We start from the raw sequence: 17,703 nt of genomic DNA on the forward strand, positions 1-17,703 counted from the left end.
TTTTTTTCAGACAGAGTCTCACTCTGTTGCCCAGGCTGGAGTGCAGTGGCCCAATCTCGGCTCCCTGCAACTTCCGCCTCCCAGGTTCAAGCAATTCTCGTGCCTCAGTCTCCCGAGTAGCTGGGATTACAGGCACATGCCACCACGCCCAGCTAATTTTTGTATTTTTAGTAGAGACAGGGTTTTGCCGTGTTGGCCAGTCTGGTCTCAAACTCCTGGCCCCAGGTGATCCACCGCCTTGGCCTCCCGAGGTGCTGGGATTATAGGTATGAGTCACCTTGCCTGGCCCCTCCCATCTTTTAAAATCACCTGTGACCGTCCTCACTGAGCTGAGGCACTTAACCCTTAGCTGGCTTGGTGAGCAGGACATGGGTGAGGAGGATGGTCAGGGTTGTGCTGGAGGCCTCCCTGGCTTGCCTTCCCTGCCCTCAAAGGGGATGGTGTCCTGCTGGCCAGGTTGTCTCTGCTCCGGGTTGTGGCCCTGTTTCCCTGAGCACAGACTCAGGCAGCCCTGGGGCTGCTCCCTGCAGACCAGGCTCTGTGAGGTGGGCCCTCTACAGCAGAGCGCTGGGCCTCTGCTCAGGGGCTGAGAAAGGACGTAGGGGGCCAGCCTTTAAGGTCAAGTCAGTGAACCTTCCAGCTCCAGTCCTGACAGGCATCCGAGGGCGGAGGGAAGCTGGAAGCAGGGCTGCAGGAGGCCACAGGAGTTCCGGGGGCCCTCCCCCTGCAGGGGCTGGTCTGCAGGAAGCCAACATCCAGCATATATTTCTGACCTAAAGGATGAATTATTTTTAAATACCTGGGCAAGGAAGATCTTTTACAACTCGGGTTTCAGAGGAACTTGTCCTTTATGCAAGTTATGGGAAGTCAGCAAAACATTCCAGAAAAGGTTACAGAGAACCTTCTAGAACCAGCTTCCTCTTGAGATTCTGAATGGAAAGGGAATGAGATAGAGAAAGTGTGAGGGATGCCAACTCACGTGGACAGCATGCCCATGGCCTGCTGGGTGGCCAGAGTCCTTTTGTCCTGCGGTCCATATAAGAGGGTCTGGATCTGGAGACACTGTAGAACACCAAGCAGCTATCATGAGGCTACGGAAATGTCGCTGAGAGCAGGAAACTAAGGTCTCCCTTGAACTACAGAAAGATGACCTCATTCTTAGGCCCTGCTGTGATGGAATTAGCACGTTCCTGGGGTTTCTCCTAGTGACTGACCTTTGGTTTGGATGTTCTGAGGGATCTAGGCAAAAGGGAACAGTTTTAGCACTATTTCACAAAACTCTCTGTGACTACCTGTATGCAGAAAATAGATTTAAAAGTAGTATTTTTAAAAATAAAGGCAAGAACCTTGGTACTGACCAGACGATGGGCTCCAGTATCTATTTTTAAATGTGGCCCTTACTATAGCCTGGAAAAGATTAAAAAAAATAGTTTTTTTTTTTTTTTGTAAACACATACTCTACTTTTATTAATATATAGGCTTTCTATACTCTTTACTACACAGCAATGTCTTAGTTATTAGGAGCCAAATATTCAGCTTATGGATTATCCAGGGCTGGCTTTGGCTTGATTTCTCCCTTCTGCTTACTTTAAGTCTTGCCATTTGATTGCTTGTAGTAGGCTAGGGCAAATCCAGAAGAGGAGAAAGATTAAAGTTGTGCCCAAAATGGCCAAAATAATTTTGAGAAAGAATGAGGTTGGAGGAACTTGCTTTACTGGATGCTAAAGACCCTTTTATTTTATTTTTTTTAAATAAAGTAATTAAGACAGCATGTTTGTCAGCCGGGGTAGACAAAAAGACCAGTGGAACAGGGCAGAGAGCCCAAGCCTTGACAGATGACAGAACTGGCCTTGCAGGATTGGTGAGGAAGAGGTGGGCTAGTCAATAAGTGGTACTGGGACCGCTGGTTTTCCCAACAGAAGAAAATGGATCACTACCCCAAATCAAACACAAATATTAAGCTCAAGAAAGATTTAAAGGACTAAATGTGAAATGCAAAACTTGGAGCTTTTAGATGAAAATATTGGAAAATACTTTTTTTTTTTTGACGGAGTCTCACTCTGTCACCCAGACTGGAGTGCGAGTGGGGTGATTTTGGCTCACTGCAACCTCCACCTCCTGGGTTCATGTGATTCTCCTGCCTCAGCCTCCCGAGTAGCTGAGTTTACAGGCGCCCACCACCACACTCAGCTAATTTTTGCATTTTTAGTAGAGATGAGGTGTCACCATGTTGGCCAGGCTGGTCTCAAACTCCTGACGTCAGGTGATCCACCTGCCTTGGCCTCCCAAAGTGCTGGGATTACAGGAGTGAGCCACCATGTCCGACCGGAAAATATCTTTATGATCTTGAGGTAGGGAAGTATTTCTTAGACAAGATCTGGACAAAGCAAAAGTGAAAGACTGATAAAATGTAACTATATGAAAACCTAAAATATTTGTGCACCAAAATTCACCATAAGCAAAGTAGAAAGACATGCTGAGGAAAGATTCTTGCAGTGCACAGAAATGAGAAAGGTTTAACATTCAGAATACATGAAGAATTCCTATAAGGTAATGAGAAATACCAAACCAAACCAAAACCTCTCAATAGAATAACACTCAAAAGATATAAACAGATTATTCAAAGAGTTGAAATCTGATGAAATAAACATGCTTAATCTCATTAACAACCAGAAATACAAACTAAAACTTCAATGAGGTAGGTACCATTTCACCTATCAGACTGCAAAAATTACCAAGCTTTGTTAAAGATACAAAGCAACAAGAATTCTTTTATATATTGATAGTGGGTATTCAAACTGGTATAGCCCCTTTGTAAAACAATTTAGCAATATTTAGCAATGAATATGTAAACTGTGATATGTATATATTATATATGTATGTGATATATAAATGTTTGATATATGTATGTGTGTATATAACCACATAGATGAATCTCATGATTACAAAGTCAAGGGGAAAAAGAAAACTACAGATGAATGCATATAATATGTATTATAATTTAATATGAAGTTTTAAAACATGCAAAACAAAACCATAGTAAAATAAGAAGAGCATGGGAATGATATCGAATTAAAAAAAGTAGTTATCTGGGGATGGGGTAGGTATAGGGGGACTTCAACTGGATGGGTCATGTTTTATTTCTTATATTGAATAGTGAGTTCAAAGGTCTTTGTTATGTTACCCATACTTTTCTGCATAACTGAAATGTTTCATAATATATTTTTTAAAAATTGGATGAATTGTGCTACATGGTAATAGCTTGAGTAAAAAAAAGTGTGAGGGTTTGGGGACTTACTACTGAAGGCTGTTTATTCATTCTGATCTGCCAACCATTTTTAGGTCTTCAAGAAAATTAAAATGCAAGCAGCCAAATGCCTTTGTCTTTATAAGCTGTGGAAACTATAAAAACTGTCGAATGTTTCAGTCTGAGGAATTGAGAATGTGGTTGTCCTTTGAAAAAAGTAACTATCAGATGAGAATATGATAGGATTTTTTAAATAACAGAAAATATTCACTATTTCGTAGTCATTTGACTAAGAAATATACAGTATCAAGAAGTAGTAAACTCTTCTTGTTCTTTTATTTAATGCATAATTCAAATTCTACAAAGGCAAGGATCCCTGTCCCTCTGTCCAACAAGCCCTTGACTTTCTAAATCTGCACGGGGACCTTGGCCTGGCCTAGGCAATGGGCTGAGCTGCTCATTCCATGGGGTCGAGCCAGCGTTGCTTTAATGCTTTAGGTTGTTGTGACCCTAGAAATTTAGGAACTTTGACTAAGCTCTGTGGCTCTGAGGGGAGGGGATGCGGACATGTTTTTGACACCCATGGTACCTGATGAAAACCCTTCCAGCACCCTGCTTGGGTTACAGCTATTGGAAGCCTGGGCACACTGGGCCTGGCAGAGGAGGTGGTGCTCAGAAATGGCCACAGAGCAAGAGAGGCAAGATGCTTCCCCCACTGCCACCCATCAGTGAGAGGCCCCTCTCTCCAGGGTTAACACTTCTTACCAGAATAGACTTTCTTTTGCCCAGAAATACCTTCACTCAGTGTAAAAGATCAGGGCTAATTTTAAAGCCACCCAAACTTCCCTGTGTTTATATATTTATGAGTGCCTCTGATGCAGCTCATTTTGAGAGGTGATGTTGTCACTGCTTGTTGTTAATTCATTCACTGTGGCATTAGAGTTTTACTGACACTGTAACAATTAGTTGAGACAGTCTGAGGTCTCAGTTCACTCTGCCTTAACAGATTGCCTTCAAAATCTAATACTCGGGAGGAATTTCCATCCTACCCCTTTGGTGACTGAAGCTGCTTCTCCTTGGCCCCTCATTCTCTAGGGAAAGACATATACCATTGGCTGAATATGCACGAATCCCCAGGAAGAGTGAGAAGGCAATTGACAGTGCTTATGCAAATTCCCAGTGGGCCTACTAACCATCCCCACTTGTTACAAACCTGTGTGCTCATCATTTTCACTGGGAGCATTTTCACTACTGTGTTCGTAGAGAAGAGTGGAGTTAGGAGAGAAGATTCTGTTTGGGTCAAGAGATCCTTTTCAGTAATCAAGCCCCGAAGAGGGGAGCCCCATCCTTACCCTACCCCTAGACCTTTGTCAAAACTTAACTCTTCCTGGTATTAATATATTTTTTTCCCCTAAGATTACTTATCCTTACTAAGGAGATTTGCCCAAAATTCCAGCTGAAGTGAAAAAGAGATGCAAAGGGGTGTCAACTAGGAGACAGAAACAGATCCTCAGCCCCTTATTAATCCCTTGTGTGATGACAGTGTAAGAGCAGGCACCAAGGCTGGAAAAAATGGTCATCCATTAACTGACTACCCTTCCAAAGATAGCTTTTTAAAACAGCAAAATAACCCATTATGGACTTCTACTAGAAAATGTTTTATATAGCTATATATTTATCTAAGAAACATAAATTGAATTTTTCAACATTCTGCTCTTCTTAGCTAAATTTACTTAAGCATTTTTGTGTGAAGTAGGTGTTTTGATTCTTTTGTTAAAAACACAGGCATTGACAGAGAGGAAGTCAGTAAATGTTAATTGAACCTACTGGAGCCAGGCATTGTAAACATGTCGCTGAGCTAAGTAAAGAACTCACCAAACCTTGACAGTAGAACATTCTCCACCATAAATAAAGGTATTCTGTGCTCCCCAGATTCTTCTGAGAGGCAGATATGCTGCTCCTTGAAATCAGCCACTAAGGGGTGTTTCTCACTTTTCTTTAAAGTGAACAATAAACTGAACTCCTGAGTGTCCAGATGAATTTTAGGAGCCATTCATTACATTGCTCTTATTCTCTTTGATTTTATATGCAGGGTTGTGAGAAGTCACTTGTGTTTCTATTATTCCTTAAATACCAAACAGGGAGCTTTTCTTTCCCTTGCAGGAAGACAAAAGGGAATGTCTGCTTTTATACCAGCCTGCAGGCTGTCCCTAAATGGGGCCATGTTTGTCTTGCTCACCACTGTGTTCCAGGGCCTTGCACAACCCCTGGCACACAAGCCGATGCAGCAGTTGCTAAGTGAGTGAATGATTAAATAGGACAAACATGTAAGCTGGGGAGATTCTTACATGGAGCCTGTAGACTCCTTAAGACACAGTTGGATCCTAGGGCTCCAGTGGCTCATCAGTTACTAAAACCTCTGCTAGGGAAGTTCCATTGGGTATGTGGTGTTAAAAACCCTTGAAATTACGGTCCAGCCTTCAACAGGAGAAAGACTGCTGTTCACTATTTGCTGCTTACTCTTAGGACTCATTCGGAAAGCTGGGGTAGTTGAGAGACAATCTTAAGCATTTGATGCAAACTTTCAGAATTCTTTTTGACATGACTTTGAGGTTTGAAAGCTAGGAGTCTAAGGAGCCCAGGAGCCAAGAAAGCTGGGATAGGTGCCGTCAGTTAGCCATCCTCTTAGCTGTGGTGCCTTTGCGCTAACACCCTTCCCAGTGTGGACAGAGGGGTGGCTCAGTGGCAGCTAGGGGATCAGGGTTAGGTGACTCGGTATACTCTCATTTAAAAACCCACAGTAATTCAATACCCAAACTCAGGAGGAATATTTTCTGTTTTAGGGGGATCTGTGAAAATGTACAGTTGTTACTCAGGGCCATTTTCATAGCAGCATCCTGCAGAAGTAGATTGGTGGTGTCTCCCTTCCTCCCTTAACCTCCTGCCTAAGGTCCCAGAATTGCATCATAACATCTATTGAGGAATTTCAGATGATGAAGGTACCAATGGAACACATCCTATTTATTAATGGAGACAGTGCAGCAAAGACTGCAACTAAAGGGTCATTTAAGTTACAAGGCTACATGACTCCATAACAGAAAATTGAGAAAAGCATACTATTCATTCCTGGTAAGGTTCCAAGCCAGGCTTGTCAAGCTATTGTATTTTGTACTTACATGAAATGAAAAAGCTAAAGAAAGGTAAACTTTAAAAAACTGCTCTAATGCTGAGGATCTGAAATCACTACTCTTCTTTACACACATTATCCAATGCCAGATTATGTCCACGGGGGAGAAATTACTCAGAAACTTGAAAATTGTGCTTCTGTTTTCACATCAATTCTCAAGGCTGATATTAAGAGAAAAGATGACTTCGGAAGCCTTACTACTTGGAAGCGTGAAATGTGATAAATCTTTCAAGAAATACAAGTATGCTTTCATTTACCAACCATTACAAGGCAGGCAGAAATGACTAACTTGGGGGAACTGAAGGAATAAACCAAAACGTAATTCATCAGACAGCCTTCCCCTACAGAAATACAGTCAGGGGTAGTGGGTGGTTTTTCTGAGCCACCCAGAAACCAGCCTCATCCTGGCTGGACCCACGTCTTCATCCACATTTGCCACTTTCTGAAGCAGGTGTCTGCTGAACACCAGCAACACGCCAACCCTGTGGCTACTTCGGGGATGGAGTGGAGAATGGGCAGCAGTGAGCCTTGCTCTCAGGGGGCTTCTAATGGAGTGGCGGAGAGGGAGATTTTTAAAATACATAAATAAACATGTCATAACAACTTGTGATAAGAGCTACAAAAGAAAAAAGAAGATGACGGGGCTATGAATGAATACTGGAGGGTCTTGGTGGTGGTCGATCCAGGGTACCTGGGCCAGCAGAGGCCTATGTGAGGAGGTGACACTGGAGTGACACCTGAGGACTGGGGAGTTGGCAGGTGAAGAACAAACAGGGCAGGATGGGGATGGAGGGAGGTGGTGGAGATGGCGGGAGGTGGTGGAGATGGCGGGAGGTGGTGGAGATGGCGGGAGGTGGTGGAGATGGCGGGAGGTGGTGGAGATGGCGGGAGGTGGTGGAGATGGCGGGAGGTGGTGGAGATGGCGGGTGGTGGTGGAGATGGCGGGTGGTGGTGGTGGTGGTGGTGGTAGGCTCACAGGGAGAATTCCGAGTGTTTGTTTGAGAGGCCACACCCCTGCATCCTCTTTCTCTCGGTCTATGTCCGTCTCTCCGTCTCTGTCTCTCTCTCTCTCTGTCTCTGTCTGTCCCTCTCACACAGCCCTGCAGCTCCCTTACTTGGAGGGCCACTGATCCTATGACCAGAGGATTGAGGCACTGGTGGGTGGGTAGGGAGCCTCTCATGAGAGAAACACAGGGAAGGTGGGAAGGGGGATCCTGGGCTTTGCAGGGAAATGGGAGATGAAGGAGAAAGGGGGTGAGGTCCAGACACTGCCACCCGCACAACGCCTCAGAACGGACTCTTTCAGAAAGCTCTCCCTGAGTATCTCCTGGGTGCCAGCCCTGGGGGCATGGATGTCATCCTTGCTGTCTCCCTCACTCCTCACCTCCAGGTTGCCAAGTCCCATGGGTTCTAATGTCCTTATCGACATCCCTCGACTCCCCCCACGACTTTGTTCCATCCCTTGGCCACTGTACTGGAGCAGGGCACCATCATCCTTCTCCACAACAACTGCAATATAAATATTTAGAAAATAAATGCATTGGCAGGACTTGCTATTGAGAGAAATCCTGCTGTGTACCCACATAGAAATTATGGTTTCTTTTTCAAGTGGAGCCGGCTTTTTGTATAAAGGCTGGATCTGCCTATTTCTAAGCCAGCCAAGGCAAGGGATGCAGACTCTTAAAGCTGGGCCTTCTGAGCTGCCTTCTCTTGGCAAATTTCCCCATTACATGGAGCTCAGCGATCTGGTTCAGTCCTTCCCGAGTCTGTGCTATCCACACCAGCCATCCCTGACCATTGCTCTTTCAACTTGTTTAAAGTTACACTAGATTTATGTAATAGGAGCTTTTGCTTTTCCCTCCATCCCTGGCCATGTACCCATAAACTCAGTGTTTCCAGCGAAGCTCTGAAAAACCACTAGAGAGCCTCAGGCCAGGATGGTCTGTCCAGACCCACAGTTCTGCACCCCTCCAGACCTTGTGGGACAGTTGATGACCCTCTGAGGCACTGTACACTTACTAAGCCATGGTCAGAGTTCTGATGTTTGAGGAGCTTTTCCACAGCAAATGTAGCCTTGTCAGTGGGCAGTCTGTGTACACTACAAGTGTTTTATGGAGGGGCACTGTGCCTGGGTGCCATAGCTGGGCGGGCCCAACCTCAGGAGGGTGCTTTTTCCCCGCAGCTGATGATACCAGGGAGGCCTGTGGTCAGGAGAACTGGAATTCTTATTCCCACACAGCCTATAGTGGGCAAGGGAGGCTCCACATTCATTCTTGTTTTTGGAGATGGAGTCTCGCTCTGTCACCCAGGCTGGAGTGCAGCGGTGTGGTCACGGCTCACTGCAACCTCTGCCTCCCAGGTTCAAGCAATTCTCCTGCCTCAGCCTCCCAAGTAGCTGGGATTACAGGCATGCCACCACCACACCTGGCTAATTTTTGTATTTTTAGTAGAGATGGGGTTTCACCATGTTGGCCAGTCTGGTCCTGAACTCTTGACAGGTGGTCCACCCGCCTCGGCCTCCCAAAGTGTTGGGATTATAGGTGTGAGCCACAGTGCCGGGCCTCCAAATTCATTCTTTTTTTTTTTTTTTTTTTGAGACGGAGTCTCGCTCTGTCACCCAGGCTGGAGTGCAGTAGCGCGATCTCAGCTCACTGCAAGCTCTGCCTCCCAGGTTCACGCCATTCTCCTGCCTCAGCCTCCCGAGTAGCTGGGACTACAGGCGCCCGCCACCACACCCGGCTAATTTTCTGTATTTTTAGTAGAGATGGAGTTTCACTGTGTTAGCCAGGATGGTCTCAATCTCCTGACCTCGTGGTCCACCCGCCTCAGCCTCCCAAAGGGCTGGGATTACAGGCGTGAGCCACTGGGCCCAGCCTCCAAATTCATTCTTAATCAAAATAAGAATGAATGACCATGACCCTTTATCATTCCCATATAAACTGATTTACAAACATCTTCAAGTCACAGTGCTTGAAGAGTCTTTAAGCACACTTCTCAACCCAAGAACACGACTTTTTATATGCAATTAATGTCATTATGACCTTCTCTTTAAAAAAGGTGGGCTGTTGCAGTCCAACAATGGGTTAGTCAAAGATGATTAGAAAAATCAGGATCAAGGACAAATGAGGCTCTACACATGAAAACAATGTGGAGTGGCGTGGTGGCTCTGTGGGAACTCCAAATTTGGCTCTGGAATTCCTGATATATCCAGGACAACAAGGAAAACACCAAATACGCTAAAGGGAAAGTAAAACAAAGTGGGCCACTGATGGAATTCTAGGGAATGGATTCTAACATAAGGTATGGCCTTCCCTAGGAATTGGCCTGCTTGGAGGAATGGCTGGAATATAGCAGGGACTCAATAGCCTATTCTCCAGTCTTGACCTATAACCACATAAGACCTTCCTAGGCTGGGCGTGGTGGCTCACGCCTGTAAACCTAGCACTTTGGGAGGCCGAGGCAGGCGGATCATGAGGTTCGGGACCAGCCTGGCCAGCATGGTGAAACCCCATCTCAACTAAAAATACACAAATTAGCCAGGCATGGTGGCACGTGCCTGTAGTCCAAACTACTTGGGAGGCTGAGGCAGGAGAATCGCTTGAACCTGGGAGGTGGAGGTTGCAGTGAGCTGAGATCGCGCCACTGCACTGTAGCCTGGGCGACAGAACAAGACTCCGTCCCCCCCCCCCAAAAAAAAAGACCTTCTTAGCATTGGCTTTCTTGCCTACAACCTCTGAATAAAAACTACGTTCCAACTCCTTTCTTGAAAAGATTCATTTTACTGGGCTTTGAGTTTTTGAAGAAAGGGGTCACGTGTGGAAATGTTTAATGTCCACAGCTAAAGTAGTGAGGCAGTGGATTGAACCCTGCTGAAGACAGTACCTAACACGGGAGGCCAGATGACGACTGGACCCAAACCCGACTTCACACTGTTCTTGGACTCAGCACACTCCTGAGATGTTCCTGATCTATGAAGCAGCCTTCAGGAATTCTTTCTGCAGCCTTTCACCTGATGAAAATGTTGGTGATGATGACCATTCTAGAATGCAATCAGGTTTCTATGTTGTACAAGTAGGTGAACTTTTGCTGTGGAAATTTCCATCTGGAGCCAAGAGAATTCTGTGATTTTCCCCCGCGGGCAGATGCCTTTAAAAGGCAGATCAATAATATGGTTTCCTTTTCGGTGATTTAATCCCGCTGTGTGTGTGCCTTGTTTCCCAGGCCTTCCTGTTTTTTGTTTTTCATGCCTGTGGGTCCATGCCTGGACCATTCAGTGCAGGAGGGTACATCTGGAAAAGCCACTGTTCAGTGGGTTCCTGCTACTGAGTTGAAAACTTAGGGGATGCAGCTGTTGTTGTGACAAAAACAAGAGAAACAGTCGTCGGGCAGTGTTTAGCTTTAGGAACTGCTGGCTTCACAGAGTTGAATGCTAAATATGGCATTTGAGAAACTCCAGTCAGCAGCAGATGTGAAAAGCATGTTTCAAGTCCCCATTTGTGCCCTGGTATTCACACAGCAGTCAGCCTGTCCTCAGACAGATACATGTGGAGCAGTGGAGATCAGAACTGCATACACCACAGTGCACAACCTTCAGAAATACAAGTGCCCATCGTTTCTCTTGGAGCCTGGCAAACAGGTATCTTTAAGATGCCAATGCCATTGTTTTCAGGACTGATGGTAAACAAGGCCAAACCAAAGGAAAAAGGGGTCACCAGCTTCTACCACAGGCTTTGGGGTGATGCACCCTTAGAGTTTCTTGAAGCCGAGCTGATTTTTAGCCTCTAGGGTGGCAGTGTGGCCCAGAGCAGTGATTCTCAGCCTCCGCCTAGGAAACTGGCCAACACGCAGAACCCTGGGCACCTGGCCCCTGCCCCAGGGACTCTGATTCAGGTGACCCTGATGCAGGGGGCTTAAGATGCACACTTGGGGAGCCACTGGCATAGAGTAAAGAGTCGGGCCTTATATAAGAGTGACCTGCCCACAGACCACTGGCTTACTTCTGGGAGCCTCAGGCCCCTTCTCTGTTTAACAGAGCTATGCAGGTCTGACCTGCAGAGTTGCTGTGAAGATGAGGAATGATGTATGAGCCACACCTGGCAGCAGCGAGTGTGCGGTGGGGCACATGGTACCAGTTCAGTCCCACCGGGAGCCAGCGGTGACAGTGTGAAGGTCCGTGTGGTCCTGTTCAGCCCTGCTCAAGTTTCTGTGTATCTCTGTTATCATTTGCCACTCTCCTCTATTCTGAGGTCCTTCCCCTGCCTGGGGTGCAGTGGCTGGGCTGAACCCTAGGAAGAGTTTTTCCAGATGTCATCTACCTTCTTCACGGGATAAGTGAGGAGGGGGAAGGAAAGCAGGTATTCCCAGTGGCAGGCAGCGCCTTTGCTCTGCATTTTCCTCTCTCCTGCAGAGGTGCTGATGGTTGGAAGAGCTTCCCAGCGGCCTACGCGGCCTGCACGTAGGCAGTCTCCGGTGCTCATTAGAACAGCCTCACTCAGTTCATCTCATTCGGTCCCTAAAACTGTGGGATGGAAGGAGGACAAAGAAAACTGAGTCCTCTTGTCTCCATTCTTGGTCCACTCCATTCCATCCTCAACACTATCCTCATAGTGATTAAAAAAAAAATTCCAAAGGACAACTCTAGACCCGTTGTGCCCTGCTTAGCATTCCCTCCAAGCTCCCAGCTGCTTAGAGCAAGGCTCAGAAAAATTTTCTGCAAAGGGCCATATAGTAAATATTGTAGACGTAATAGTCCAAGAGACAAAGTTGAGGCTACTAGGTAGGTGCAGCACTTATATAACAAGAGAGAAGACAAATTTCCACAAATTTCTTCTGATGAAATTCAAGATACAATAATAAGCACATTTTTTGGGGGGCAATATAGTTCTATAGTTCTACTAATGAGAAAAACAGATTCATTTTGGGGGGAGGATAACTTTTCACTTACTTGAAGTTCAAAGTTAGTGTTCCCTATCATCAAATGGGTTGCAAATGATCACGTGTAAAAAATGTTTAACTTGAGGGCCACACAAAAGCAGATGGAGGGCTGCATTTGGCCTGTGGGCCATAGTTTGGGACCCTTGCTTAAAGGATCAGGTCTCAGCCCCTTCACCTGGCAAACCTGGTCTTAGGGATTTGTCCTGTGCCTCTCCCACTAGCAACCCTACAGCCAGCCAGCTCCAACTGCTTTTTGTTCCTTAGATGTACTTTGCTGTCCTGCCTCTGAGCGTCCTTCTTCCATCCCACTTCCCAGCCTGGGAATTCCTGTTTCTCTTAGCCTATACTCTTTTTTCAGGGCTACTTATCTGGACACTTTCCCTAAATCTTCACTCCCGTAGATCCCAGTATGGACCTGCCACATGGAACTGAGCACTTGGGAGGTTACAGTCTGTAACTCCCTCATTGGTCTGGGACATTTTTAAGGGAAGGGGCTACTTCATTCCTATTGTATTCATTGCACATGTGCCAAAAACAGGGAGGGATGCTGACAACCCTGTCCCAGGTCTTCTGACTATAGGATAGTGTTTCCTGTGCCACCTCCACCCCAGGCCACCCAGTTACCCTGGAAGTACCATGTTTTTATAGCTTACCACTCTCCTGGCCTTGGCTGACTGAGCCAGGGGTGGGCCCTGGATTCAAGCCAGGCCTGTCAGTCTTTCCCTGAGGTCTTTGAGGTCTTTCAAGCTGAGAAAAGAAAAGGCACAGAGACAGAAAGTAAAACTCTGGAGTGTTGCCAGTCTTGATCTTCACCTTGAGGGAAGACATTGCCATGAGAGATGAGGAAGATGTACAGAGAGAAGCAAGGAGAAGTCCTGGACAGAGAGCGCCCTCCTGGCATGAGAGTCTAGCTGAGGCTCAGCTGCATCCTGCCGGCAAATCACTGGCTGTTGGCCCTTATTTGGAAACCACAAGACAATAGATGCCCCTTTATACCTGAGCTAGTTTCAGTTGTATTCTGTCAGTGACAACCCAAAGACTCCTACTGTCCCAATCGTGGCATTCTCCCCACTGTGCCATTCGCTTCCAAACATTTTTTAAGCCCAGGGACCCCTTGTTCAAAAACAAATCTTGGAATTCCAGGATGTGAAATAGATGGCCCTGTAGTATACACTGTGTGATGACGATCACCTGGCCAACATGGTGAAACCATCTCTACTAAAAATACAAAAAAATCTCCACTCCAACAACTCTGAGCCACGTGATCAAGGCCAAGACACGTCTCTCTCAGCCTCAGTTTCCCTCTTTATAAAATACAGAGTAGAGGTACCAAGTGATATAGTTTGTATATTTGTCCCCACCCCAATCTCATGTTGAATTATAATCCCCTATATTGGAGGTGGGGCCTGGTGGGAGGTGACTGGATCCTATGGGTGGGGATTTCTCATGAATGTTTTAGCACTATCCTCTTAGTGCTGTCCTCATGATAGTGACGTCCTCATGATAGTGACTGAGTTCTCATGAGATCTGGCTGTTTAAAAGTATGTGGGACTTCCCCATTCTCTCTTGCTCCTGCTTTCCCCACGTGACGTGCCTTCTCCCACTTTGCCTTCTGCCGTAAGTAAAAGCTCCCTGAGGCCTTCCCAGAAGCTGAGCAGATACCAGCATCATGCTTGTACAGCCTGCAGAACCTTAATCCAATTAAACCTCTTTTCTTTATAAATTATTCCGTCTCAAGTATTTCTTTTTTTTTCTTTTTCTTTTGAGATGGAGTCTTTCTTGCTCTGTGCCCCAGGCTGGAGTGCAGTGGCATGATCTCGGCTCACTGCAACCTCTGCCTCCCGAGTTCAAGCAACTCTCCTGCCTCAGCCTCCCCACGTAGCTGAGATTACAGGTATGCGCCAGCAGCTAATTTTTGTATTTTTAGTAGAGACGGGGTTTCGCCATGTTGGCCAGGCTGGTCTCTAACTCCTGACCTCAGGTGATCTGCCCAGCTCGGCCTCCAAAGTGCTGGGATTACAAGCATGAACCACCACGCCTGGCCTCAGGTATTTCTTTATAGCAATGCAAGAATGGCCTAATACACCAACTCTTAGGGTTACTGTAGGGGTTAAATGAGTTAATATACACGAATCACTTAACACGGTGCCACCGGTGTAACAACCACTCAAAAAGCACTGGCTCTTTTTTTTTACAGGGTCTCACTTTGTCACTCAGGGTGGAGTGCAGTGGCATGATCTCAGCTCTCTACAACCTCTGCCTCCTAAGTTCAAGAGATCCTCCCACCTCAGCCTCCTGAGTAGCTGGGATTACAGGCGTGTGCCACCATGCCCAGCTAATTATTTGTATTTTTAGTAGAGACAGGATTTCGCTGTGTTGGCCAAGCTGGTCTCGAACTCCTGGTCTCAAGTGGTCTGCCTTCCTTGGCCTCCCAAAGTTCTAGGATTATAGGCATGAGCCACTGTGCCTAGCCAGCATTGGCTCTTACTATATGGAGGTGACAGATGGGCAAACGCAGGGTCCCTGCCACCCTCAGCTTCCGTCTCATCTCTCCCTCACTAAAATGTCTTTGGCATATGGGTTATGTTTAAATTATTAAAAATGATTGATTTAATATATTTCTTCCTGGCTAGATTGGGAACTCACAAAGATAAGGTTCATATTTGTCTTGGTCACTGTTTTCCCCCAGGTTTGGCTAGCACATGACTGGCCTATTGAAGGTGCCAAGTAACTATTTGCTACCTAACTGATAGCAGATACGTGTCATCTCATTAACAAAGAGGTGTCACATGTGTTACCAAATCTACTGTCTTTTGCAGCAGAATCAGAAAAATCATAAGAGAAAAATACTTGATTTATAGGATAGCCCCTCAGAACTAGTTAATTCTTTTGGTTTGATTAATTATGTTACTTAGGGTTTCCCAGGTTTTCCCCATTTTGAAACTAATTAATGTAATGAAAGCATATGATGGAACTTATGAGATACATTTAGAATAAGAGAAAATTTCATATTCATAAACAGATTAATAAAATGAAAACAAATGAACTAAATTCCCAACTCATAAACACAGAAAAAAATTTCAACAGAGCAAAACAAAATAAGGTACAAGGACAGAAATAATAAAGATAAAATCAGAAATTAAGGAAGTAGAGAATAGGATTTATGGGATTAAAGTCCTGGCTCTTTGAAAAAATTAACACAATAGACAAACTAAGTCAAGGAAAAAGGGAGAAAACCCAAATATAAAACTAAGAAATTATAATGGGAAAATAATTGTTAAAAAGTAGAAAGTTTTAAAATTCATGAGACCACTTTTCAAATCTCCATGCAAATAAATCTGAAAATATAAGTGAAATGGATAATTATCTAGAAAAATATGGTTTGCCAAAATGACCCCATTAGGGACAGAAAGCTTCAACAGACCACTTTTTGTAAAAGAAGTAGAGAAAATTGTCAACGAATTTCCCTACAAAAGAAGCACCAGGCCTAAAGGATGTCACAGAAGACATAAACCTCCACAGACTACAGGGTTTCAATGCTGCATAAATTCTTTCAGTGCATGAAAAATAAGGTAAACTTCCAAATTATTTTTATAAGCGAATATAACATTGATCCTTAAACAAATAATACATACAAATATTGGCACAGAAATCCTAAAATAAATATTAGCATGCAAAATCAACATCTGCTATGGTTTGAATGTGCCTCCCAAAAAGCATGTGTTGGAAACTTAATCCAAAATGCAACACTGTTGAGAGATTCAGCCTAATGAGAGGGGATTAGGCCATGAAGACTCTGCCCTCATGCATAGATTAATGCTGTTATCTTGGGAGTGGTTTGGTTATGAAAGGCTGAGTTTGGCCTCCTTTTCTCTCTCTCCCTTTCTCTCTCTCATTTCCTTTTGCTTTCTGCCATGGGACGAGGCAGCAGGAAGGCCCCTGCCAAATGCCAGCCCCTGGATTTTGGACTTCCCAGGCTCCAGAATTAAAAGAAATAAATTTATTTTCTTTATAAATTACCCAATCTCTGGTAGTGTGAAATAAATTTATTTATTGTGATTTATTTAAATGATTTAAAAAGAACCATCTGATAATCTCCACTGATGCTGAAAAAGCCTTTGGTAAAATTCAACATTTAGTTCTAATTAAAAAAGCACTCACGATAATAGAAATCGATGGATACTTTCTTAACATGATAAAATATATAAACCTTAGTTCTAAAACCAGCATCTATTAAATAAAGAATCACTAGAGGCATTTACACTAAGATCAGGAACATGGCAAGGATGCCCATTATCTCCACTACTGTTTATTATTATATTGGAGGTATAAGCCAATGCAGTTAGACAAAAGAAATAAATTGGAGGCATAAGAACTGGAAAGCATAAAGTAAAACTAAGTCTATTTGCAGATAATGTAATAGAATACCCCCCAAACCTGGGAGAATCAATGATTGAATTAACTCAAGCAATAAAAGAATTAAGCAATTAGCAGGATATAAAATTTACACCGAGAAACCAAATGGGTTCATATATAAAAAAAAATCAAAAGATATAACAGTAGATAAATCTCCATTTATAATAGTAATAATGAAGATCAAATGGTTAGAATTAAACTTAATAAGAAATATACAAAACCTATATGAAGAACGCTTTTGGATGTGCCTGAAAGATATAAAAGTAGGCATGAAGAAATGGAAAGATACCCCTAGTTCTTGGATAGAAAAACTCAGTATCACAAAGTTGTCAATTCTCACAAGATTTATTTATAAATAACGCAATAAAAATACTAGCAAGCTCTTTATGGAGTTAGACAAATTGATACAAAAATTCATGTAGAAAAATAAACATGGAAGAATAGCTAGAACACCTGATATTCTAGTAAAAGAAAAGCCATAAGGGGTGTCTACTCCTATCACATATTAAATCATTCTATAAAATCTCTGTAATTAAAACTGAAATATTGACACATGAATAAACAGCAAGACTAGTGGAAGAGAAGAGAAATCTAGAAATAGACTTAAGTCCATAAGGAAAATCAGTATATGATGAAGGTGTTATCTGAAGTCACTGGAGCAAAGATGGGCTCTCTAATTAAATGGTGCTGGACAACTGGGTGGCCATTTGGAAAAAAGGTAAGATTAGATCCATTCCTCATGCCATCCACACAAATAAACTCCAAATTTAAAGAAGAAAAAGAAGAATGACAATTGAAGAAAATGTAAGAGAATTCCTCTATAAACTCAGTATATAGAGAGAACACTACAAACATAAAGGACTGATAAATTATACTACGTAAAAAGTTAAAAATATTTGCATAGTAAAAATAATTGATA

At 44.0% G+C, this 17,703-nt stretch overlaps 1 protein-coding gene across 38 annotated transcripts in view; it reads right to left on the minus strand.

Annotated features, from left to right (window-relative positions):
• Positions 1 to 17,703, minus strand: part of TTC23 (tetratricopeptide repeat domain 23) — a 112,167-nt gene that overhangs the window by 1,778 nt on the left and 92,686 nt on the right. For 21 of the 38 annotated variants that reach the window (XM_054531938.1, XM_063716745.1, XM_063716746.1 and 18 more), the window contains one exon: positions 980 to 1,062. In XM_054531938.1, coding sequence (XP_054387913.1) covers positions 980 to 1,062 — 83 coding nt within the window. Of the gene's footprint in view, positions 1 to 802; positions 930 to 979; positions 1,063 to 1,144; positions 1,240 to 2,911; positions 7,944 to 10,193; positions 11,953 to 13,021; positions 13,116 to 17,703 lie in introns of those variants that run through there. The other 17 variants (XM_063716744.1, XM_063716742.1, XM_054531940.2 and 14 more) reach the window with 8 other exon arrangements.

The sequence above is a fragment of the Pongo abelii genome, chromosome 16, assembly GCF_028885655.2.
Source record: "Pongo abelii isolate AG06213 chromosome 16, NHGRI_mPonAbe1-v2.0_pri, whole genome shotgun sequence".
Classification (NCBI taxonomy): domain Eukaryota; kingdom Metazoa; phylum Chordata; class Mammalia; order Primates; family Hominidae; genus Pongo; species Pongo abelii.